This window comes from Dipteris shenzhenensis, chromosome 8, assembly GCF_047967505.1.
Source record: "Dipteris shenzhenensis isolate YYH24624 ecotype China chromosome 8, Dip_SZ_1.0, whole genome shotgun sequence".
NCBI classification, from domain to species: domain Eukaryota; kingdom Viridiplantae; phylum Streptophyta; class Polypodiopsida; order Gleicheniales; family Dipteridaceae; genus Dipteris; species Dipteris shenzhenensis.
In genome coordinates, this window is record NC_141603.1 from 18,238,042 (window position 1) to 18,265,538 (window position 27,497).

Below are 27,497 nucleotides of genomic sequence, written 5' to 3' on the forward strand. Positions count from 1 at the left end.
ATAGGCACCCAAAATGTTGCCTTATACTTAATTAAAAACTCGACCCAAACACGTTGCTCAGAAATTGAGGGCCTTCACTTTCTCCCAAAAAGGGCTATCGTTATTGCAAAATCCATTACCAAGCTACAATGTAGTTTGAAATTTGGAAACACAACATCAGTTTAGTTATTCAAAGAAGAATAAAGAGGAACAAGAATTTGGAGAGGGCAGGGGCATGGGCGATTTGGCACCCAAACATCAAACTCTATTCATCTGTCTTCAGTTGCAATACCAATTATATAACCACACAGCTACAGTAATTAGGACATGTGACTATGACGCAAGGAGAAAGTTACAGGCAGCATGTTAACATACCTGAACGACATGAACCTCCGAAAGTTAGCTCAGACAAATTGTCCACATGTCCATAAACACAGAGGAAACGGGTGGCACAAAGGAAGGGATCACACCAATGCTTAGATAAAAATCTACCATCAGAACACTTATGATGAGATTTTTCATTGTGTACGGGTACTGAAATATGAAGCAATTTCAGCTTGTAGGAGAAACAATAGGCAATGTGTCTGAAGACATCCCCTACCAATCCTGGAAGAAGACAACTGAAAAGAGTATATATGGGAGACATGGGTTTAATAACCCTTTCCCAACCATTTCCAAAAGTTGAACACAATTAACAATGTAAAAGCACCAGCTCCACCACTTCATTTAAAAAATGTCAGCAAATCTGTTTCGTTCTTCTCGAAACAGCAATTTGAAATTGCTGGCCACAACACTCACTCATAAAAATTGGCACTATTTCAGGTGGAGCAGAAGCTTTACAACATGACCTAGCAAAAGGCCCGCACTGTTTGAAACTTTTGGAAAGGGCTACTTCGATAATTTATGCTGGCACGTTGGCATCTGTACTCCAGCTTATATTCAAAGAATCCTATCTGGAATCCGTCCAAACACTCCGCGACTTCAGATACTTCAAGCTAAAGTGGAGCTATCATGCTGACCAGCACCAGCATAGAATTCATGACATATATCAGTGTCGACCCATTTGGACTCCGGAGGACAATTGACCCACCAGGATACTCGTACAATCAGCTCACCTAGTGCCCACCTAACATAATACAAGGTGCATCCAATTGAAGCACCATGAACATAGTAACAACATTCTTTTTTAGGGAAAATCTAAAAGCGGTAGTTCATGTCCACATCCATTGCCCATGCAAACTTCGCCAAGAGAGATTTGTTGAATACCTGGTCCAACCATTAACCCAAAATATCATTATTGGTTTCTTAATGAAGAGCAACCGAAGTACTAACAGCAGCCAGAGTACAAATGATCAGTATTAATATAAGTGCATTGGAAAGTGATAAATGTACAGCTGGGAATATGCCCAAAGTTGTCTACCAAAACCAAATAATAACTGCAGGTTTAACCACACAAATTAGGACAAACGACAACATCACAAGAAGCAGCCAAGGGAATTCTCTCAGCCAGCTTGCACCATAGTTTACTAAGCCTCAAATTATATGATTAACAAATAGTGCATTTCTACATGAATAAGCACACATATTACAAGGCTAAGCAAATATCTATTGCGTATCTTAAATGAAAAACATGGCTGGACCATGACCTTCTCAATAGGGACTTCATGGCATTTGCACCAGGCAACTGTGATACGAGGATCCATGTAGTTGATTTTTGATGTCCCCAAGGCTACTGTTTTCAAATCATCCTTAATCCTCATGTCCAATTTCATTTTGTCTATCTTCTGCTCTGTTTGTGCAATCTTTTTCTCCAACCTGCCAAGAAAAGGCCCATAATTATTGTACGAAATATATAAAATGACCCCAAAAGGTAACACTATATGTTTATATCTTACACTTCAGGATTTTGATTCCGTTTGAGTTTCCCATCAGCATCCTTGAGAGGAGGCTTGCCCCTTTTCGCCCTATTCAGATCCGTCCGCAACTCTTTGAGTAAATCCTGAGTTACATGAAAATTACAGAAGGCCATCCATTATGGAATTAGGAGTGTGTCGAAGTGGCTTACTTAGATCAAAATAATGCCCCCATGCACTCTTTGAGATACCACTCTCAAACTTTCAAGCAAGGAGCTCCAATGCGAGAGAGAGAGAGAGAGAGAGAGAGAGAGAGAGAGAGAGAGAACCTCCAGCTCTGTCATTTTGCCTTCCAACTTTTCCATCTGAGCTCCATGAGACTTGGAAACAGACCTTTGATGATTGCACAAGATAGCAACCTGTATCAAAACTTCAAAGGGTTCAAAAAAGTGAACATCACCTTATTACGCTTCTACCTTTTACTACTACAAATGACAACACAAATCAATTAACATCCTCCAAGAGAACTCAGGATGCAGTGTCTACAAAAATTTGGCAGCTTCGAAGTTGCTAAAGTAACATTCTATGGCTTTTAAATTCAAAACAAATTATCCAAACCAACACGCACAAGCTCCACTGACAACAGTCGTTTACTCTTCCACATTAATGATGATATGGCCTTAAGAGACAGCTCCTTAGACAAGGCAAGTTGCCATTTCATCACCTTGCACCAATAAGGCTGGGCTCCAAGAGTTGAGTAGTGGAAAGCTTCATGTCTTATACCTTATACCATGTTTTAAGAGAATTCTTATTTTGTCCATTCACATACCTCTATCCAGTAGGCCCAGCAACCAAAAGCAAGAACCAAAAATCCAAAAGGCAACAGCAATGTATTTCCCATATTTGGAGCCTAAGTGGCATTCAGCCATCCAAAATTGCCCAACCATATGTCTCCAACTCTTTGCAATACAATTATCCTCTTACTTCTTCTAGAACTTCTCATTTTGTTCATTCCTCCCACTCACTTCACCTCTCATTCTCTTACACTCTTGCTTCCCCCCTGCCACTTCAATTCACAAAAACACTACGGCAGTACTGCTATGCCTTTGCATTTCATTGTCTCAATGCCACACCTGTATGTGTACACCTTACCATTGCTCTTCCCTACTAATGGCGTTATCAATTAAGGACGTAAAGCTCATGGCTCCGCCAAAGTCATTTGTCTGATTCCAGCAAACCATATCATCACACACTAATTCCAAAAGAGCCTCTAGTCTTCTTCTGTTTTTCTGGAGAAGAGCGATGAGCCGTACACAATGCACAAATAGATAACTGGGCAGTTGAGAGGGGCTGCAATATGGGTCCTATGCCCCAGATGGTGGACAGAAGGGCCTACAGGTGGGGCAGGCACAAGGTATAACAGCAGGCCCAGAGCCAGCCATAGGGGCAGCAGCAAAGGCTGCATAAGGGCAGGCCTTATAGGCCCTGCAGACAGCATCAGGTCGGCAGCAGCCAGTCGAGTGCAGCATCCCAGAACAGGTTGGGGCATTGCCAAAACAGCCCTGGCCAATGTGCAACTGCCACATGGCAGAAAGACCAGTTGGCAGGCTGGTTGGGCTAGTCTACAGACATGGTCGGCTGGTTCTGGGGCCCTATATAAAGGACCCAATCCCTCCGCCTTCTCATTCATCCATTGTGCCTCAGCATAGGCTGCCGTGGAAAGCAGCAGGGAGGCCAGCAGTCCCTGTAGGTGGTCCTTACATTGCGCAGCAGATTGAAGCAGCAGAGGAGGCCAAGAAACAGACAGTCTAACCACAGATTATCTAGTAGCCTGCCGTTTGGGCTACAGTACAAGCGTCAGGGAGGTCAAAAGGACCAAGAATCAAGGTGCCTTGTGCCTCGTCCATTGGCTGCAGACAGAAGCAGCAAGCAGGTCAAGGAACGGAAGACAACAATACCTCCATCAGAGGAGTAAGGACTGTTTGGCATGTTGGAATATGGAAGCAAGAACTAGAACTAGAAACTGGAAATGAAATAACAAGACTGAAAGACAAGAAATACCTTGAGAAGAGTGTAGACAAGACACAAGCTAGACTGATAGATTACAATGATGTGACCCATTGAATATATGGGCCAAAGTACAAGACATAAAGCAAGAGTGCTTATGGGATAATTGTAGAAGTGCCACATGGCACACACTCAAGACATAAAGACTAGACTTAGACTTAGACAAATATAGACTAGGAAATAGTACACTTAGTGTGCACTTATCTCCAACACCCTCCTTAAGTGGACACTAGGAGTAAGACAGAAAGACAAGACTAGAAAACAGACATAAATACTGATAGATTGAGAGACAAGATAGGAAACATGACAGATAAAAGATCCTGAGACACCCCTCCTCAAGTGATATCCTCATATGGGTCCACAAGGGTAGGGACAAGATGGATCTAAAACAAAACACAGTCAGATTGATAGACAAATAGACAGACAGACAAGACTAGATAGACAGAAGACTGACTGTAGACAAACAGAAAGACCAAGACACTAGAACCCCTTGACCTACATCATCGGTGGTCAAGGTGGTAGACAAGACATAGAAGTAATCAGAAAGCCCACTTCTCATCATGTGAGGAAGGAACAGCAGGATCAGCTGATGGAGATGTTGCAGCAACATGGGCTGAGGTAGATGCAGGAGCTGATGTAGAGGTTTTGGAGTAGCAGTCCCTCTCCCAGTGATTATCACGGCCACAAATGGTGCATGGATGAGCCTTGAAACAGTCCTTCTCTATATGATTAGTTTTGCCACAATGGGTGCAAGGCTTTCTTACCTTAGAACTTCCTTTCTTTGCTAAAAATGCAGTGTCAGTTACCTTTCGTTGTTGAGTTCTTTCTTCCTCTTGGAGAGCATTGATGATACCCTCAAGAGAAGGATTATTATGATACTTGAAGGTAGTGACAAGAGTAGCATCGGTGTCGGGTAAGCTTTTGAGAAGCACAGCAATAGCAATATCTTCGGAGATGGGAGACTTGACTGACACAAGCTGAACCATAAGACTGCGAAGATAATTGACATGAGAGGCTATAGTAGCTCCTTCCTGTATATGTAGATCAAAGAATGAGATCATAAGTGCAATCTTAGAGTTTTTAGATCGGGCTCCAAAAAGGGTATCCAAAGTGATCCATGCTTGAGGAGCAGACTGTATGTCGGAGATGTGATGAATGTAATCATCTCCAAGGCCGAGCAATATAATAGCATAGGCTTTGTCATTCTTGGCAGTGACAACTTGCTCAGAAGGACCTTCGGGAGCAGCACGTTGAACAATGTCCCAAAGACCTTCTTTCATAAGATGGCACTTAATTTTGATTTGCCAAGTATGAAAGTTGGACCCATTGAATTTGTCGATAGATATGAGAGAATGAGAGGAAGATGCCATGTGGGAAGGTCTTACCTCTTGCTAGGATGCAAGGGCAGTGTCTATTCCCTTACAATATTGCAGAAATAAATGAGAGGAGAAATCCAAGAAGCCGGTTCTCTCACCACTTTGTCAAGGCCATAGCATATGACAGCCCATCGAAGCAAGAGGAACCAGCAAAAAAAGGAGAGACTGCTCAGCAAACTAAAAGAGGCAAAGCACAGTACCTTAATCCCAAGCAGAGGTAGAGCTGCAAAAAAGGGCGCAGATCTTCGTGTAGATGGAGCAGATTTCAAACAGCATCTGGAAAGATCAGCCTGTGCAGGTACGGATTCCGTACAGTCGTACGGACAGCTGAGTACTGACGATGCACGGACGGCGAGCGGAGTACGGAGTACGGCCGACATACGGATGACGTGCAAAGTACGGACGACGTACGGACGACGCTGTACGGATAGCAGGTACGTTGATGCAGGAGCGGGTGCTAGACTGCTCAGATCGGTCGGTGCAAGACTGCGCAGATCTGGCGTGACAGCAGGTGTTGCGCAGATCTGGCATGACAGCAGGGTTTTGCGCAGATCTGGCGCTCAGATCTGTGGCTGAGCTGCGCAGATCTGGAGCGCAGATCTGGCGCAGATCTGGCGCACAAATCTGGAGCGCAATGGCGGGGCAGATCTGCAGCGGGAGAGAGATCTGAGAAAAGGCAGACTGCAGCGGGGAGAGATCTGAGAAAAGGCAGACTGAGGGGAGAGAAGAGGGAGAGGAGGGATCAACCTAGCTCTGATACCATGTTGGAATATGGAAGCAAGAACTAGAACTAGAAACTGGAAATGAAATAACAAGACTGAAAGACAAGAAATACCTTGAGAAGAGTGTAGACAAGACACAAGCTAGACTGATAGATTACAATGATGTGACCCATTGAATATATGGGCCAAAGTACAAGACATAAAGCAAGAGTGCTTATGGGATAATTGTAGAAGTGCCACATGGCACACACCCAAGATATAAAGACTAGACTTAGACTTAGACAAATGTAGACTAGGAAATAGTACACTTAGTGTGCACTTATCTCCAACATGGCGGGCATCTATTCAGCTCTGGGAGAGTATGCAGGCTGACAGTGTTTTGAAGGTAAAGGGGATATCAGAGAACAGTTTTGTAGTGACAGGGGTCCACATCTAGGCAGCACCTTAGCTGCTAGATGGTGGCACACTGTGCACAACTTTGAGCAAGGTTTTGTCCATGTTTTGGAGCAACAAATATTTACTTGCCAACAAGGCGGCGTTATAGGCTGACTTGGCTGACCTAAGGTCAGCCCTCTTGTTTGCCAACCCAATGGTTGTCTATTTGTTGACTAACCGCTTGAGTTGATTGGCTTGTGACCTATGTTGGGCCCGAGTTCGGTTGCTTATATGCAAATGGGTGGGATGAACCTTGCTACTTGCATGATATAGTTGCTAGTTAATTTTGTTCGGTTAACAAATCAAGCTCCTTCAATAGGCCTTTGTGCATCCTACAAAGGACCAAAATGGCGTGAATTGGGCCTAGATTCCCATCTAGAACCCTCAAGTCCTCGAAGGAGTGCATACTTGCTGATGTTATCTTTGGAAATTGGCTTCTGGGGAAGCATTTACGCAATCTTCTGTTGTTATGGGAGTGTTGGCTACAGCAAGCAACCTTCTCCTCTGTTTTCAAACATGTAGAAGCTCCAATATATTCTCTCCCACCGCCCTATTTCCTTCCATTTAGGAATAGGCTCCAAGATCTTGAGCAATCAAGACTCATTGTTTGAGCTAACGATTAGGGAGACTATTCAAGCAAAAAGCAATCTCCTCTTATAGAATATATGCAAGGTAAATAACAAATACATACAAAAGGTATATGGGATAGCATATATCTAGATGAATAAAGGGCATGCCCAAACTGATCCTCTGAAAATACTAGTAGTCTCAATCTCACGACAGTCACAAGGTTGTAAACCATGCATAGCAACGTACTTCTGAAAATACAGCAAACTTTCAATGGTGTGCTCAAGCGGAAGCACCAAAGCTTGAGAACAAGGTTAAAAAGTCTCAATAGACTCAAATTCACAACAAATATATTTCACTACAAAGCACTAATTACATGCAGAGTAGTTTTAGAGGAAATGCAACTACTAGCTGGCAGAATTTGCATCTCCTATCATGTACTTGCTTAAATTTGTGAACAATTAATCAAGCCCCAGCATCTATATGAGACCATGGATCACATCATCACGAATGAACGTCCACCGGCAGAGGCTTCCCTAGGTGAGTAGGCTAGCTACAACTAGATGGAAACTTCCTTAAGCCCATGCTAGGTATTTAGATCATGAGCTTTATAATAAGGAATCTTGTTTGAGTATTGAACAATCATGAAAGGATGGAACATCACATTAGCGAGGCTCCTTCCTCAACATATGACAAGGAGGAAATGCAAAGACAAGTGGTAGAGCACAGCTCATTCGGGGGCTCATAAAAGAGCAGTAACCCATCTGTCCTACCGGTAACTAATAAAAATTTTGGATACGGAATCTTTTGACCCAACAATTTTCCGTCCATATCTTCTAACATGCAGAACAAAAACGATTTTAAATAATATTGCAGTTCTCAAAAAACCAAAAGGTCAAAAATTGCAATCTAACCAACAGCATAAAATTTAAATGTAAACTGATGCTTAAACCATCAGTCTTAGGTGCTATGGAATTTTTAGTTGTAGCTTAAAGTTGATAGTATGCTCTTTATGAGTAGGACTCACATGCCCACACGTGTGGGCATGCGTGTGCTCGTGTATGTGTGCGTGCACACTCACACGTGCATGTGCGCACTCATGCGTATGTGTGTGTGTGCGTGTCGTATGGCTAAAACATTTTGAAAGGAATAAAACCTCTCTCTCTCTCTCTCACTCACTCTCTCTCATCCACTCTCCACAAGCTCACACCCGATCTTAACATTGTGCTCGAGTATATAGCTAGACACTAATCTATACCCACTGTTGTGCTCTATAAAATTGGTGAAGAAGACATAGAGTGTAAATGTAGCCAAGTATAGATAGACCTATGCTATACATGATGAGTGGCTTAACTGAGGCATTCTCGAATACTTGGGCTAAGAAATCTTAGCTAGATTTATGTTATTCATAACCTATACTTAACTCCAAGGCTGCTAGCCCAGCAATAAAGAAATGTAGTTGAAGGCTGTGCAAACCCGTGATAGGATTGCAGTGGTCCACAGAAGTAGGAGTGGCAAGTCCTAAATTAAGCATCACCAGGCCAGGCATAATTAACAACGAACAAATACATAAACCACTTGTGAAAAACAAATGCACCAGTACTACAAGGCAGCACAGAAGCATCAGGCTGAACACAACATCAACGAAAAGCCTAGAGAAAGATACCTCCTTGTTAGCTGTTTGATAAGATGCAATCTTCTCTGGTACAATATGGCCATCGGTATTCTCAAGCTGGTAGCACAGAAATGAAATGTAAGTAATAAAAGCAGCATACTACTAGTCTCTCATTTTCCATGAACTAACTAAAAAGCACTGGTGGCCATTTCCATAAGGTATACAAACAACAGCCAGAGCACGCACCAGTCTGTCCAAAGTAATGGATGCATTGTAAGTACGGAAAACTTTGGCAGTTAGATGGGGCATGATGTTCTTCAAATGCGCATTCAGCTTGGAGGTATCTAATCTGTCAAACAGATCTTGCCCAGGCTTCTTCGCTGAGGAGTACACAGGGGGGCGGGGAAGTTAGAGCTGTAACAAAACATCTGTAGAAAATAATACAAAGAAATACAAATACGGAAATGAATACTAAAGAGTACAGATGTACACATTTTTTGAAGTCCCCTATAGCTTTGTAGACCGGTTCAACAACCACAACAGTGTTGAAGTATCTGATGGAGTCTTTTCCCAGAAAATCAAACTGCAATGGGAAAAAGACACTTAATACAGAAAAGAGTATAAGTTTAGGCTAAGATACTACACCACCAGTAAAAAGGGACTTTAAGAACTTACCTGCAGCGACGTTGGGGGAACAAGGGTAACATGTTCCACCTTTAAAGAGCAGCAACCGACTGTGTCTGCTTCATCATCATCCTGGTCACAATCAGGGACAAATTAGAGCAACCAGTGAAAGCGTGGCATCACAAACAATATAGAATTCATCTTCTGGCAATGGTTTTCGGGAATAGAACGTGGTTGAATTGTAGCATGAGTGACGGGATCTTCTCTTTCATCACACTAAGATACAGTGGACAAAGTGCAAGTTTCAAGTCACCAGATGCTGGAGATAATAGTTTAAATGAGACCAAAGATAGGAGACAATGGAAGAGATGAGGATTATAAGGAAACTGTCATGTGACTGGATCAAGGTGATATGTAAAAAAACGAGCAACCTTATTCCCAAACTTAGCACCACGAACTTGAACCAAAACTGTGAAGCATGCTTCAATCTTTCATTTCAGCACATGAGACATATCGACCACAAGATCATAACAGCATTATTTCAGGGCAGGACAGATAATGTAAAAGAACCACAAATTCATATAACTTTGTAAGACTAGAATATATCCAATTGTACAAATTCAGATTTTTGTTGTTCTAAGGTCCAAATTTCTACATTGAAAATTTTTTATCTGTGGGGGCTTCAAGATATTTTGATATAGTTGAACGGCTGATCACCAGTCGGACGAAATTGCATGTCCACTAAGGTGATAGAAAAATATACCTTTGTAACACTATAATATATCCAATCATACAAACTCAGATTTTTGTTAGTCTAAAGTCCAAATTTCTACATTGAAACATGTTTAGCTGTTGGAGCTTCTGCACGCACGTACGGTATTTCAATATAGTTGAACAGCACAAATTCAATTGCAAATATGAGACACGTCTACAACACAAGGGAAGAGAATCCATACCCAGAAACTAAGATCAACATGCTATTTGAAATATAGAATCACAAACTTAAACACCAGAGATAAGCTATATCAGTTATCAAGAAGGTCATTTGAAAGGAGGCATAGAATGTGAGCAATCACTTTGTTATGTGAAATCATTATACAAGAAAGACATAGCACCACCGATGCCTAATGGATGGGAGCAGAGAAGCTTAATATATTTTCACTAAAGATGAACATCATTATACGAGAAAGAAAGGGGACCACAGATGCCTATGGATGGGATAAGGGGAAGTTTGAGATCTTTTAACTGAGGATGGCTGGAAAGTTAGCAGCTGCAGTTAACCAAGGATATACAAAAACTTGAAAGCTGATAATGCAAAGAAGGTTGCCCAATAATGACAGATACGATTAATCACACTCCATAAGGGCGTCTGGGAGAATGTGACTCCATTTATTGGAGTCCAGGAAAATGTGACTTAAAAAGTGGTTATACCAATGAAGATGGACTGAGTAAAGTAGTCAACATGTATGATGCATTGACATGCTGCCTCAAACCTGATGGACTACAGCATGCACTGTACGAGAGAGAGAGAGAGAGAGAGAGACACACACACACACACACACACATATCTCTTTCCCCTGTCCTACTTTATGTTGATAAAGTTTTTCTTTATCATTCTTACCCAACTTTATGAGAAGAGCAGTCTAATGGCTAATGCAATGTGGGCATGTATGTCACTACCAAGAGACATGAATACAAGGAGCAAATGATACAAAATTAACTTGTACGACCATCTAGTCAGAAGCACCTACTAGAGAACATGTGGCCATGTGTCATGTGCATGGTGTACCTAAGGTTGGATATCAGGTGAACGTGGGTTACGGGATAGCATAGGGCTGGATGGCTATTTTTAGCCGAGATTGCTATATATAGAGATTGATTCATATATAGTGCTCGCTTTATATGGAGGGAGCTATTCTTAGCATTGTGCTATCTATAGCGGGTTTCCTTCTATATAGAGGGAGGGCCAGTGCTATTGTGTAGATCAGTTGAGCGCTACTCAACTGATGGATGGGACTTGGCCATCTACATGGCGGATCATAGGTGGTGTATCGAAGGTCCTCTAGACGGGCTCAGGTGGTATGGGATGCCTGGGTTAGATACGGGCCTATGGATGAGTCGAGCTGTAGCCCACATGCTCGGGGGTGGTCGAGAGGATCGAGGCACCTACGCTATGATTCTGGTTGTATCAAGGACGAGATTCTAGGTTAGTAATAGGGTCAGATCCTACGGGGTCGTGTCATCTGGTATCAGAGCCGTCCTATCACAATTGAATTCAACGCGAGGTATGCAGAAAGGATGTCTTCCAGGTACGCTTTTTGAGATTGCTCTTGCAAATCTGAATTTCCGCTCATGTATGGGCTGAATCGTTGGCTGATGATGTGCGCTCATGATTGGGAGAGTTGTGGAAGAAATAGAAGTCCATAGGCTGTGTGCTCTCTCGATTGCTACGTGTTTAGAAATCGTGATTCCCTGAGAAGGGTGGCGATGAGAAGACTTGATGCTTTCAGCAAGAGATATGAGGATGGATCGTTTCTGACCTATAACTTCCCACGCTTGGGTTGTTGATGTGATTGGCTATGTGGGGACACGTGAGAGTGCGCTGATAAGGGAAAGAATTCACTCTAGGTTCTCAAGGATGAGATTCCTACCCTAGAGACCTAGATTTGCTGCAGTTGAGAAGTAGGAGAAAAGAGAGAGTGTTCATAAGTCTAGAAAGCGGCTTGTCTAGGAGATTCGGGCATCAGAGACAAGGGCGATATGATTGGGGGCAGGCGCTTGGCTTTGAGAAGGAGCGTATGGCCTGATTCTAGTGCGTTTTGGCTATTTTTGGCTGGCTGGAGAAAAGCGGGACCAGATCTATTAAAAGTGAGACTATTTTTTGGTTAAAAAAAGCAGGTTGCTTTTTTGTTTTTCTCTAGCAAGGAAAGCACTTGCTCTAAATCAAGCACCCACCCTAAATTCGCCTAGCTTTTGATGGCCCTTCCTGGCTATTTATATACCCGGGATTTCTCTCTCTTTCTCACTTCAGCACTTCAGCGCATGAAGGCGAATTTCCCACCCTCTTTCCGTCTGAGATCAACCTATCAGATTCTGCCATCTTTCTTGCTGACCTCTACTCGCCTTCTTCCTTGATTCCACGCAGCCCCAAATTCTCTTTTTGTTAGTGTGAAGAGCACGCGTTTGGACACAACTGTTTTTCTTCTAGTCCCTCTCCCGTGCGAGATATTTCCTAGCCATGGAAGGACATCAAAGTAATGAGACACCTACGTTGGATTACTGTTTTATTGAGATGGAGGATGAGGCTACATCAGAGGTTATTCCTCGTGGACCTCATGACCTGCTACGAGAGATGGATTCTTTGATGGATGAACTCTGGGCAGCTCTTCACTACTATAAAACCCCTCAGTACCAAAAACATATTGAAGAAGGCTCATGCTGTTCTAAATGTAGACAGCTTGTTTTAGAGTCTTTATAAGGAGTTAGACTGTCACGTGGCAATGATGATGTGGCACAAGTGACGTGGCAGATGACATGGCAACTGAGGTGTAGGCGTTGACTGATCAACGTGCTGATGTGGCAGTTGACTGGTCAATGATGATGTGGCAATCGGCTGGTCAATGATGATGTGGAAGGATAAGATGATGTGGCAGGTGACCAATCGGATGATGACATGGCACTTGGGTAGGATAAGGTTGCCAGTATGTCAGTGCCTTGTTTGGAACTTGATGTTTCTAGATAAGAGATCCTAAGAACTGGATGATCCTGTGATCGGAGCGGTTTATTGTGCACAAGTTTATACAGGATATTCTATAGTGGATCTTGTTTTAAGAGATTTCGGATTGTATGTTTCCGTAGTCTTTGGATCACATAAGATGTTATTCCTATGATGGTTGACTATATACGTGTCTAGAACAGTACCATTGACTGGATATAGCCAACTGAGTTTTTATTGATTATCCTCATGTAGGGGCCTTTCGAGGATAGATCAAGGGGACCATATTTTTTGGTCAAGATTTTGCCCATTGATACTTCCATGAAGATTCTTTCATCATGCGTTATGAACGGATACCTAATTGTTCTGCGATGGAAAGTTTGTCATGTATTTCAACCCAAGAATTTGAATTACAAGGGTATTCTGTTGAGGAATTTAGTGAATACTAAGTAATTAATGAATTAGGGTTGATAGAAATTGCAACCCAAAAATTGGCCTCGAGGGGTTCAATTGATGGGGTTGTTCGAACAATGATTCCTCGATCTCAACCTAAGATTTTTGAGTTCAAGGATACTCAATAGATAAGGTTGATAGAATCATTTACCTTCAGGTACAGATTTTACCATGCTTGTGTATGGGATATGTCAACGGAACTAACTCTGGGGATTTTGGCGTTACTGGATTTCTCGAAGAGAATATATGTAACCTTGTTTAGATTGAGAGATTTACTTTCCTTGGATTGGTTATCACAGATTGTGGCTTTGGCCTTAGATTTTCTTTGATTTGAATCTCATGGAAAGTATAGCACACTCAAACTCATAGTCAGAGTATAGTTATTGGCATGGACTCATCTTCACAGAGAGTTTTCCGGCTTTCTGGTGAACTCAGGAGTGAGTTCTTAGAGGAAGGGGAGTATGTCATGTGCATGGTGTACCTAGGGTTAGATATCAGGTGAACATGGGTTACGGGATAGCATAGGGCTGGATGGCTATTTTTAGCCGAGATTGCTATATATAGAGATTGATTCATATATAGTGCTCGCTTTATATGGAGGGAGCTATTCTTAGCATTGTGCTATCTATAGCAGGTTTCCTTCTATATAGAGGGAGGGCCAGTGCTATTGTGTAGATCAGTTGAGCGCTCCTCAACTGATGGATGGGACTTGGACCCAAGCCGCGACTCTGGCCATCTACATGGCGGATCATAGGTGGTGTATCGAAGGTCCTCTGGACGGGCTCAGGTGGTATGGGACGCCTGGGTTAGATACGGGCCTATGGATGAGTCGAGCTGTAGCCCACGTGCTCGGGGGTGGTCGAGAGGATCGAGGCACCTGCGCTATGATTCTGATTGTATCGAGGACGAGATTCTAGGTCAGTGATAGGGTCGGTCGTGTCACCATGGTTCAAAAACTGGAGAAAGACACAGTTGGAACATTTGCCTACATCGCTCCAGCGAGGAATGACTGAACATAGGATTCTAGTTTTAACAAAAAAACCCACTAATTTCTCTTGAAGACACCCCACACCCCCTGCCCCCCTTCCACCCCCAAAACACCCGATGAGTCAAACTGCAGTCTTCTGGAACAAGGCATGTAGCAATAGCACACTCTGAGTTCATGCCTATTCTGAATTCAAGATAAGCAACAAGCATGTAGCAGTAGCACATTCTAGGACCTGAGTTCATGCATATTCTGAATGACTTAACAAGCAATAGGTTGGAACGAGGCATGTACAGGTTCACTGCAGGTCATTTACCAAGCAATTGGTTGGCACGAGGCATGTAATAGTAGCACACTCTAGGGCATGAGTTCATTGGATATTCGAAATTCAGATAGCCACATTTACTGTAGTTGACTTACCAAGTAGCAAGCAGGACGATGACTCCTAGACAGGAATGCAGTCAAACACACTTTTTGAGGCCATCAGGAGTCTTGGGGACAGATCGGCCCATTCTGGGGCAGTCTGTCAGTGGCCCCTAAGAACCAGTGCTTCCATTCACATGGAAGGGGAGGCCTCACCTTCACTGGTCATTTAAACTTTCACTACTCAAAGAGGAGGAACTAGAGCAACATCCAGCCTCACCAAGCTTCTATTCTTTAAATAACACAAATATCCCCATGGGTCCTCCCATTTCCCATTTGATGCCCCTTCTATGCTCACTGTCAATCTATTGCCCTTCATCCATTTTACATTTATGGGAATGAACGGCTAATGATTCATCTTGAAGGTAGCTTTGTTATCCATGTCTAGGTATCGAGTTAAACTCCTTTACATAGAGAGCCCAGATTGCCCCCAAATGTTGTGCATCATCTTCTCATCTTGTGCTAGACTTTTTCTTGCCATTATTCCATTCGAAGGTATTCCATGAGCATTATCTTTTTCTCTAACCATTTGCCACAACCTTTGGGCAACTCTCTGGTTCACAGAAACCCAGCATGTGCCCCTTGGTACAGTGCTTATATTTTCAACGCCAGATCTTCTGTTAAGAACATTTTACTATTGATCCAATTGAGGCCCACACAAGTTACCATGCAAAAGCTGAAAATGTAGCAAAACTGACATAAGTTAGCATTATTAGACATTTCAACAAATTAGCTCTTGTACTAGAAAACTTTTTTAATGTCTGTTCCATCATTTCCATGATGAGCCACAATAATCAAAACTGTTACCCTGCATCAATTAAATACTTTCTCAATTCATTTTACAGTAGGCCCTTTTCTCATTTTGTTTTACAGCTGTACCTTCTTTCGTTTCAAGACTCTTTGTTCGTTATCTAGACATTCCAGGTTAAATATTTCAAAGAACGAAGGATTTTCAAAAGCTTTTACATATTCACCCTTGTGATGGCAGACACTTTCAGTGCATTCTGTAGTTTGGCCATGTCTGCGTGTCCCCATTTTCAAATCATAGTAAGCACACACAACCTGCTAGTTACACACCTTACTGATCCTCATGAAAATTTTCAGTTCACCTATAGAAACTGAAATAAGGTGAAGAAAAGTGTGCAACCACAAGATCACAGTCCCTAGTCAATGTTTCACACACGCATGTAAGAATTCCACGTACAGATCTGAAGTTGACAGTGAGATATAGCTACCAATAACTCAACATATATGTCCATTGATAGGACCAAAGGACAGTAAAAAAGTGCACTCACAACCATCATGTGAAAACCAACTGCAATTTCTTACCCATGCGATAGTCTCAACCAAGGTCACCTATATCATACTAACTAAACAGGTTGAAAAATAGTAATGAGAGAAAGCACCCAAAGAACAATTAAGATCCTGTAACATTTGAAACACAAGGACAGACAAGGAGAAAGAAATAAATAAAGTTTATTAAAGTCTTTGAAAGACCAATGGGTCTATGAGACTGTGAGAAATCCTGATACAAACAAGCTGTGTGGGTGGAGCTAATAAACGAGCATCCACCCCAATGCAGAAGCAAATGATAAGTGCTGAGAGAGAATCCTGTAACATTTGAAACACAAGGACAGACAAGGAGAAAGAAAGAAATAAAGTTTATTAAAGTCTTTGAAAGACCAATGGGTCTATGAGACTGTGAGAAATCCTGATACAAACAAGCTGTGTGGGTGGAGCTACTAAACGAGCATCCACCCCAATGCAGAAGCAAATGATAAGTGCTGAGAGAGAGTTCAAAACCACATTAAGAAAACAAAGCTAGATACCTTCTCATTCCCTGCTCTCAGTGCAAGACGATCAATAAGATATGTTGCCACAGCAATCTGCTTTGCTGTCATATCTGATGAAGTAAAATTCTTGGTGTAAGTTATTCGAATGTCGTCTATGTAGTCCTGCAAACAACATTCAAAAAAACCTCATCATGCTCTGCCTCATAAGCTTATCTCTGAAGAGATGTACCAAACAACGCAAATGCAAGATCTATACCTTCAATGTCCGAGCTTTCTCATATTTTTCCTTGTCACTTTGTCCCTTCAAACTGCTGCTTGCAGCCAAAAAGACATACTTGAATTCCTTTGTATTGATTGGGTCGTTCCAATAAGCAAGCCACGTGACAGTATTGTCATGCCTTATCTCCTTCCACCTACAGATTAAGAAGAAATAAGGACTGGATGCAAGAATTAAAAATTTTCACATGTAAAAGTACACCTATATACGACAAGAATGTTATGACCTCACTTTCATGGCATGCTCCAGCCTCTGAAGGCAGACAAAGGAGCCTCACAAGGCAAGATTGAGATGGAGAGCCAAATTTAAACATTCAGAACTTTAGAACTGAAAGTAGTTGGGATAACATGTCAATGTCTGTACATCCCTGGTTGTAGAAAACCTCAGAAGCTGCTGATTGGTGCTTAACACCTATGAGCTCAGCTTTGGTATGGGACATCCAGATCAAGTGAAGAGAGCCTTTTCATTGATTTGAGGATGGACTAAGGCCCTGCCAGAGGCTTGCCTTGGAGGCAGTGGCCAGTCAAACAGCATGGATATACAGGGCAAGAAGTGAGGGGTTTGGCCTCAAAGAGGATAAACAATTCCTAGACATCATGAGAAGCGGAGACATACACGTGACGTGCAAGTAACGGCCGAAGTGACCTTTCTAGCCACTTGGATTTGAAGACAAATGAAAGAAAAGCAACAAGCAACCAAATAACGTCCTAAAAGATGATGGCAGATCTAATAAACGTACACCAATCAAATATTAGAAAAGCTTGACACATACAATAAGCACATAAATTTTTTGTCACAATCAAAAAATACTTTGCTACACAAAAAGCCATGTAATTCTCTACCCAAAAAAGCTCATAATGCCAACACCTATAGACTATGGACAATGTCCTACCACTTCTTATGTTTGATGCAATGCCTTTACAGCACCTTTCCTACAAATGTTTAGAAAAAAAGGCTGAATAGAGCATATACACTACCACTATAAAATAAAACTATCGGTGCACAGTTGCAGATGTTGCAATTGTACAAAACAACAGGGATTCCTTTTCCATTTGTCAATTTCACTTTCTCTGCACAGAAAGTCAAAAAGTAGAGGCAACCTGCGACCAGGGATTGGACATTCCGGTACTGGTGCATCTGCTCCAATATTTATGACAATGTCCTCAGGAAAAATGCGGCGCTTTAGTTTCCCCATCTAGAATTGCAGAATAAAAAGAGATCATTAAAATCAGTAAGGGAATAGGATATTTCCAAAATTACTAATTTGAAAATTTTGATGCAACACCAAACCTTCAGGGAAAGGTTTTAGAACATGAATGATACAAGTGCAAGGAGTAAAAGAGTCAGCAAATCTTCTAATCCCATGTTGAGAAATTTTGTAAATATTTGCAGAAGAAGAGCAAGAACTACTACAAAGCACTATCTAAAAGTTTTTTCCTCACAAACTTAATTACATAAATCTGTCAAGAACACACTAAGAAGAAATTAGCATAATTATACTCTGAGATAAGAAAGTGAGCACAATGAAAACAACACTGTAAAAAATGAGCCTTTGCAACATACACATGTGCAACCCCTTCACCTACAAATATTCTATGCACTTTGGTCATCCCATCCAGAAACTCTGAAAGTCGAAAGTCACACTATATAATATACACAATATATAAAACTAAAGATCAGAAAAAGAGCCACCCAATGCCATAAGCTATCAGGACTATCTGTGAGAATCTGTTATTCAATGTAAATGAAAAGCCCATTTCCCAAACTTAGCATGGGAGTCCATTTTCTAAGCTCCATACCATAGTGTCACATATGGAGATATCGACCACAATGTATTAAATTCATAGTTACCAGGGAACGGGAACATTCCAGGAAAGCCCAATGCTGGAATGTGAAGGTTTCGAGATGGAGAGTACATGGAAGGGGAAACCGGAAGTTGGAGCGACGTGTCATATGACACGTCATCAAATCACATGGAAATGTACCAAAATATGAAATGGTGGACTGAGAAGTAAGGGTGGGCTAAGAGCAGGGGGCTGAGCAGTGATAAGAGGAAGAGTGGGCTGAGCTGTGAGAGTCTAGAGGCGAGTGGGCTCAGAGGCTGGTACGTTAGATAGAAGAGAGTGGAGTGAGGCGAGTCGGCGAGCGAAAACAGTGCAGATTTCGCACTATTTTTACCCTTTCCACGCCGTGCCAGAAGGGGAAACGCCAGGGAGCAGGGGGGAACACGTTCCATGTATGAAGAGTGTGTTCCTCTGGCATTCCGGACCCCGTCCATGTTCCAGGAACATGGAACGCATTACAGGTTCCCCTTCAATTAGGAAAGTGCTTTCCCTGGTAACTATGATTAGATGCTACATTATAACCATGAGTTTCTAAACAACAGGAAGGTGAGGGGAAAACACCCTGTAGAGTAGAAGCTCAGAAATATCTTGCTTAATATTTAGGAGAGGGCCTTGCTCAGATCAATGCTTCATCTACCCGTAACCCAATAGACTTCAGCCATCCTCCCATGTATGTCTACCTCTAGCAGGCCAAACAGACCAACTAGATAGCCCACAAGACAAAAAAGTGACTGAGCAACCAACCAGCAGCCAACCCCAAGTGCAGCAAATTTGGAAGACCACTGAAAATCAGTTTGCATTACTTGCCTGTCATCTACTGAGATACAGTTTAAGGGAGCCAAAAATGTTCTCACTGAAAAAGGGCAGCTAAGTTTTGTGATAAAAAATCTGTATATGCCTTACCAATGTTGTGCGTTTCATGCCAAGGCTAAGCAGCTGAGTCCCTCTATGCTTGTCTTTTTTTTTCCAAAGAAAGGAAACTTCTATTAATGCTTGAAAGACTTCATACAAAACAGCAGCCCCGAAGGTGCTGAGTATGGAAAAAAAAACCCGGGAAAAGGCTGAAAGAAAAATCGGCCTGTTCAAGAGAAACCCAGCTCACTGCCTAGGGGATCTCTGGTCCAGGGGCTAACAGCCAGGTGGGGGGACTATACAATCCAAAAAATCACGGTCCCACAACAATGACCGCTAGTGAAAATAGAACTAGGAGGCCTCAAAACATGGGCGTCACTACATAATCAGACTCAGCAAGAAAATCTACAAATCTCTCTTTTTTGCTGAAACTCTGAAATCCCAACCGATGGATGTGAAACCAAGAGTCAACCCTTGTAGTTTACCAGCAACAAATAAACCTTAAGTAACTTAGACCTTAGCAAAAATGCCACATGGCACTTGTGTAGAGCTTTAAAGGAAATATGAAACAGAGAGACGAAATAGCGACACAAAGTTCTGGATCTCCGCGAATACTCCACCGAATCGTGCAAGACTTTGCATGTAGTAAGTTGCTACTGGCTACTCATGCTGCTACCCTCCAAGTGCAACTTGTTGGCTCCCAGGTGCAAAAGTGGCCAAGCTCATCTATTTCATGACAAATAGCCGATTTTCTTTTTTGTGAGTGGCCTTATGTATTGATGCTCAAAGTCTTCACAATGCTCCACTAAATGATCAGGCTAGTCCAGGATACAAAATAGCCACACCCACAAAATGGCTACCTCAGCTCAAAAATTCATCATTGGGTCCCAAAACCACGTTTTTTGCTCAAAAAACCACTCGAAGCTTGGAAAATCACTCCATATACTTCCAAAACCACCAACAGGCTTCCACAAGGTTCAAATACCATTTGAGCAACTAAAATAAGCACCCACAGGCTTGCTCTGTCCTCTCGAGAAGCTGTAGCAGCAGCAAACTTTAGGCTCCAGACACACCCACCGAGCTCAGCTAGAACACCCAGGCTCTGATACCACTAGAGAGATCTCAACAACGGAAGCAGAATGGAAGAGGATGAGAGAGAGGGAGAACCAGAAGAGAGCCACACAAGTTTTGGTGGGTGCAAAACACCCTAATCTTCTATGTCATCCATATATATATGTGTTTGAGTATTATATATAATCGGGGTTAAGGCACAATGGCCTTTAATCCCCACGGTAGAAACCTTCTTGACGGCCATGCTCTAGTCTTTGCAACAATCAGAGTGGCGCAGCGGAATCGGCTCTTGTCTCTTGACACACAGAGACAACTAAGGCCTCACAACGGACATCAACCTCCATGCACACAGCTCCTCTGAGGGCTCCAGCTGCATCAAACAACTCTCCATCAACGGCTATCCCAATAGCCTGACGATCTACAGCCCATCTATGTCCAGCCCACACACAACCTGCAGCTCGCCCAAGCGTCCATCGGTGCACCTGCTCCAAGCTCCAACGGGCTCCTCATCACCAGCAATTGCACAAGCCGCCATCGCCAACGTGTGTCTCCAACAATGCCTCCATGTCATCCTGCTTCAACATGTATCCACTTGCTTGGTACTATTTCTTTTTGTTTTTCAATAGTATGCTTATTAAGAAATGAAATGTTTTCCTACTGTTCAGTTACGGACAATGGGGACTAGGTCTAGCATTTGAGGGTGGACCCCCTAGCTTGGGGTTATGGGCATTAGTGACCCACAAGAGTGATGGCCTCTCTTTGAGAAGGACATCTGGAAACCACACCCCACCTAAGTACCCAAACATGGGACCAATCAAATGCACAGATTGCATACTAACCCAGGAACCATTCAAGAGAATGTTCCCTGAGCTTTGGGTGTGGGCCTGGCAGCATGCCAAGAGTAATGGAGATACAAGATAAGACGACAAACAAATGACCTCAGTATGGCTCAATTATGACCTTAGAGTACGTCAATAGATAGTCCAAGCTGTTAGGAACCCGTGGGTGCAATCAGAATTGAATTCTGACAACTTTGAAATTTTAGGGTTTTTGGGAGTGACACGTGGCAGACTACCACATGGAATCTGAGCTGGCAAGTCAGTCCACCTGTCCCACACATGTGGCAGCATGCATGGCAAGTGGCAGGGCATGCAGGCCAAGTGTCTGGCCCCAAATCTGGTAGATTTGGGGCAGGTTGTGGGCTGTCCTCTTTGGGACTGCAGCCCACCAAAAATCTGGGACAAGTGTCGACCTTCCATTCTAAGCCCAGGGGGGGCTGAGCCTATAAAAGAAGGCCTCTCCCCTTCATTCCCTACATGAAAAATTCGTCACTTTTTCTTCTCCCTCCTTTTGGTTGATGCAACAGAACCTCTCCAACTCCTTGGGTGCAGCCAGCTTCTCCCCAAGCCATTCTCTCACCTCAGCAGCACTTTCTCTCTCTACAGCAGCACACTCTCTCTCTACAGTTTCAGCCCCACCTCTCCAGAAATCTGCCCCCTCTCAGCTCTTCTAGAACAGCAGCATCATCCTCTCTCCTTCTCCTAGCCTGGAGCAGCCACAGCCCCTTTCTCTCTCCTGTGCAGTCTTTCCCTCTCTACTGCAAAATTTCTCTCTCTACTGTTCCAGCCCCTTCCCCTTGCAGCAATCTGCCTTTCTCTGCACCTCTTGAACAGCAGCAGCTCCTCTCTTACATCCCCTCCCTTGGGATCAGCATTGGCACTCTCTCTCTACAGCTATCACTCCATAAAGACTTTCTCTCTCTAGCCTACAGGCTGTTTTCTAAGCTGTTTTCATTCCAGCCCCATTTCCACACTCTCCTCACCCAAGGTAGCTTCAGAAGTATCAAGGACTTCATCTACAAAATGGTCAAGTCACGAAGGGAGTCTGTAGTGTCAAGTTTATCTCATGTACAGCACTATTTCATGTTGTTTCTACTATCTTTCTAGAAACTAGTGCTTGCCTCTAATGTTGGATGTAAGTGGTTATTGTTGCAGGCTTCTTCCTTGTGGATTGGGCAAGCCAAAAGTTGAAACCTGAGCTTGGAGTCCTCCTTTTTGTTGTCTACCTTGTACATATGCTCTTGAGTGTTGTATCTAGGTCCTAGGTTTTCACTGAGTTCATCAATTTGGAAAGTGCATTGCACCTTGGTCTTGTATCTCCATTTTCAAGAATAAAGTGAGCCTGGATAAGGGGGGGGCGGGCCGTCTTGGCCCCTCAATCATATTGCAATTTCCAATGATGTCACTTTGTGTTTAAGCTGTATAAGTCTTAATTCCAGCTTAATTGCACGCTGCTTGCCCTCATTTGAAGCAACCACTCTCTACTTCCTCCTGCCCCACAGCGCTTCAGCCGCCGAGAGAGTATATTCAGCATTTGCCGAGCCCAACTGAAGCAGATATAAAGCACTGAAGGGAAGCAAATCTAAGGAAAGGGGTATCATGTATATACCTAGATGAATCCAAGAACATTCCCAAACTCAAGCTCTAAAAACACAACATAGTGCAGTTTCAATCTCATAATAGTCACTCACAAGGTTCAAAACCATAGACTAGCTACTATGACATCCCCACTAATGTCATCAGCGCCCAACAGTGGGTGTAGACCATAGTATAAAAATATAATCTCACACATACAAATCCACACACCCACACATACTTGAGCATCCATTTATACAAAGTCTTCGTACTAAGTTTCTGTCGGCACTCCGGAGGTGAAGGGCAGACTCAGCCATGACGATAGAAATAAAGGGGTATCATGTATGTATAATTACAGATTTAGAAGCACATATAAGTCTAAACTTGATCGTGAGACTAATAACAAGCTTGCCACCAATAAGATTCCTTTCCATAGTTCAAAGTCCCTCCCTGTTTTCCATTGGCTGACTCCTGTTGACTACACTAAATCCCCCTTCATCAGTACAAAATAGACGGGCCAGAAAATTACGCGTGTCTCAGAAGACCAACTAAATCTTAAAGGTCAGCTCTAAGGCAGCTAGAACACACTTTAGCAATTTGCTGGACTTCCCGGCAATCTCCCACCCTCTTTTTAAAAACCCCGAAAGAGTGCAAGTTATAAACTAAGAAATAGCAAGATTATTTCACACTGTCTGAATGGTTTCAAACCTTTGGATGTTCTCCTCGACCACGGAACAAACCAGGAGGTTCCACACGGAAATTTCCAACCTGAAGCACAAAATGATGTCATGGCATAAAGTCATCTCACATCAGTGGATTAAAGATAAGAGGTTCCAAAAGTTTTCATCGAACTCTCAATCCACTGAAGCATGAGCTTAATAAAGAACAAACCTTTTCTTTTACGCCATCCACAAGTGCCCACATGTACTTGTCCTCCTGCTTTAGCTTCTCCTCTTTCGCTTTTTTCTTTTCCTGACATCACAGTAAATACAGTGAGAAACTACAGTCTGCCTAGTTGAAACTTAAACTAGGATTGCTTGCATGATGGACAACAACAGCACTCACCTCACTGGACATCTGCTTCTTTTTTTCCTTCTCTGCAACACTCCACTCATAAATAGGGGTGAAATCACAGCCCTCTAGTCTCTGTATCACATGATGTGGCCCCAAGATCTTCTTCCAATCACTCCAAAAATTCGACAAAAACTTTTGCTTTGTAACATATTCAGTTTCGCGCATCACAGCAAACATTGTGGCAACCTACAAACAACCCCATTAAAGCCTATATTAGTAGATACAAACATGCACCTGCAACAAATTAAGGTCACATCTTGACGAGAAACCATAACTTCAAAGAAAGAGAGCCATGCCCCAATACGTAAACAATCCTTGAAAAAACCGTATTTGGCAACTCCTAGAATGAGGAAAAGTTAAGCAAGAGCAGAGATGTGAAATACACAACGAGTTGACAAAAAAAAATGTGCAGGACTACCCTTATATCAGTCGAATGAAGATGGAAACATTAAAAACATGAGAAAGATTTCATAATCAGCGATGACACAAGGATGACCACAAAAACCTTTAAGCAGATGTCAGGAAGCAATTTCAGCAACCAACCTCTTCTTGTTCTGCAGTAAGTGTTACAGGCTTCTTTTCATACAGCATCTTGACGCCATGTGGCTTGTAGGGAGGAGGAAATATAACCCCATTATGCACTAGGGTAGTCCATTTCTGCCCACCACCTGCACCTGGGGCATTCTTATCACCCTTTGCATCTCTTGTGTTCTTTATGGTTTTCTTGTGCTGCATTAACTTTGTTTTCCGAGCCTCCACGACCTTCTTGGCGGCCACAGCAGTTCGAAAGTTGGCTGCAGGCTTCTTAACTATGATAGGCTTCTTCATTCGTTGAGCCAGGGGAATATCATCTTCGTCGTCATCTATATCCATCTTTACTGCTGAGTTTGTGGGTGCTGTAGATGGCTTAAGTTTTTTTGTAGCAGGATCATCTGAACCCTTGGCTCTCTCATCAGGAGGTCTCTTTTTTGCAGCGGACTCTACTTTGACGGGAGCTCTCTTCTGATCACCTGTCTTCGTGAGACCGTTTGATGACCTTCTATAGACTAACGGTTTATCATCGTCAGAATCATCAGAATCTGCCGTATTGTCTCTAGCAGTATTGTCTCTGGCAGGGACCTTTAGTTGCGGTTTGACCGGCAATCTGGTTGCCAGAGGCTTGTCATCCTCGGAGTCATCAGAAGCCTGTTCGGAACTTCTCTGGTAAGCATTAGTGAAACCCGTCCTCTCCTTGCGAGGATCATCTCCACATAGGGACAAACCATTTTTTGAAGAATCGTTCGTCTGCACTTTCGCAACAGTACCTCTGGGGGCATTAATCCGGGAGAGCAGCGGCTTATCATCATCAGAATCGTCATCCATCTGTGAGGGTTTACTGGGTGTTCTTTGTGGAAACGAGGAAGGTCGCGAGGTTGAAGGCGCATTTCCACGCATGTGTGGGGATGAGTTAGAGTTTGAAGCCATACTCTTTCCAGATGTTGCTGAAACCACGGGTCTGACAGCAGCTAAGGGCGCCTGTCCAGGGCTAGAGGCCTGCCCTGGGACTACTGCTTTACCTTTACTAGAAGCATTACTGTGTGCAGGCAAAGATGGCTTTGGATGCATCCTACTAGAATTATGGGAACCTGCCAATCAAGAGCGAGGTCTTTCAGAAACAGGACACGCAAACAAAGAAGCACGATTATTCCCCAAATCGTTCGACCAAGCAGGCTAAAGTTTGAGGAAGTGGCAGGCTACAGGTTGAGGAATTGCAAAACTCAAAATTCTAAGGCAATTGCGAGTGGGGAACCGACCGAAATCGGGAGGCAAACGACGGATAATTTTGGGGAAAAAAAAGGCAGCAACGAAGACGACAAGACAAAAGCAAAAGCAACAAAAGCAGGAGGGAGATGAGAGAAGCAACCGACATCAATTCGGGTCGAGGAGGAGGCAATCGAAGGGGAGGATTGAGAGAAATGTCGAAGGGGGATGATGGAAGGAAGGAAGGGAGCTTTTTGGTTGATGATGAGAAGCAAAGATGAAGAAGAAGAAGAAGAAGAAGAAGAAGATGCAGGATATCCAATGACAAAATCAGGGGGAATTTGGTTTGCTCTGTTGGAGCAGTCCCTCACAGGAGCGCGGTCCCCCCAACCTTCCTCGTCCTGCTTCCCAAGCACCAACACCCCCCTCCCTCACACTCCCCCAACTCAGTCTAGGGATCCCAAACTTACCCCATCTCTCTCTCACCTATAGATGTTTGCTCTCAAAGATTCTCTCTCTCTCTCTCTCTCTCTCTCTCTCTCTCCCGCTCTCTCTCGTTTGTTACATCAATTCATCGTCAACTCTCTCGCCTACGGGTGTTTGCTCTCTCTCTCTCTCTCTCTCTCTCTCTCTCTCTCTCTCTCAAAGATTAAGTGCTATTGGGATGCTCTCTCTCTCTTTCTCTCTCTCTCAACATTCATGCTTACCAACCATCCCTTAAAATACAAATACTCCCCCCTTTGTACTTCTATTCATAGCTCACATGCACTATTCCTCAAGTAGGCAAACTTAGCTTAACTCCACTTGTCCTTACTCCTGGCTTCACCCTAATTTTTTAGACTAGATCCATCTAGATTCAAATGCCTCCCACACACACACACAAAACAATGAATTGGTCCAATGAAAATGGCAATGCTAGCTTGAATGAGAGCATACAACTAAAAGTGCACAATTGCTACAAAACGATCATGAACTCAACATATAGCGAACCCCAACATGAGGAAGGAAGAGAATTGTACATGTCCAACCCACAAGTTGTCTTAACCTTAAGGTAAAGCCTCTTGGTGGCTTCTCGCAAAAGCTAGGACTTCAACCCCCTCCTATGTGGCACACAGACATAGTATGCCCAATCAATTTGCATTAAGCACATGCATAAATGCCTTACTAGAATGTGATTGTTAGCCCCAGAGTGAGTGACATGGTGAGAGTAATATTATGTGGGACATACATGAGTTAGACCTGTAAATTAGTCAATGTGGCACTCATCCCGGTTGGGGTGGGGGTTGTTATGCCACATCATGTGCCCCTTCAAAATCTATGATCATTGTCCATACATAGCATCATGAGTGGCCTAACCTAAACCTAAGGTCTAATGACCTCTTTTTACTTTGAATTAATTAAGCCCCCAAGAGTGAATTAATGAGTTAACTCCATAGTTCATTGTCCATACATAACATCATGAGTGGCTTAACCTGAACCTAAGGTCTAATGACCTCTTTTTACTTTGAATTAATTAAGCCCCCAAGAATGAATTAATGAGTTGACTCCATAGTTCATCATTAACTTTATGTCTTTTGCCCACAATGATGTACATGGGTCCCCCCGCAAAAAAAAAAAA

At 43.0% G+C, this 27,497-nt stretch overlaps 1 protein-coding gene across 1 annotated transcript; it reads right to left on the reverse strand.

Annotated features, from left to right (window-relative positions):
- Positions 1-431: 431 nt before the first annotated feature.
- On the reverse strand, positions 432-26,188 carry LOC147899213 (DNA topoisomerase 1 beta-like). Its single transcript, XM_087377634.1, has 16 exons — positions 26,047-26,188; positions 24,683-25,764; positions 24,131-24,325; positions 23,957-24,037; positions 23,774-23,833; positions 17,985-18,079; positions 16,864-17,020; positions 16,644-16,769; positions 9,290-9,370; positions 9,107-9,197; positions 8,861-8,994; positions 8,666-8,731; positions 2,162-2,251; positions 1,875-1,978; positions 1,626-1,794; positions 432-1,245 (listed from the first exon to the last, which is right to left on the reverse strand). The coding sequence occupies exons 2-16, from the start codon at positions 25,742-25,744 to the stop codon at positions 1,177-1,179; spliced, it is 2,580 nt and encodes an 859-aa protein (XP_087233760.1). The 5' UTR covers positions 25,745-25,764; positions 26,047-26,188; the 3' UTR covers positions 432-1,176.
- Between the last annotated feature and the right edge of the window lie 1,309 nt (positions 26,189-27,497).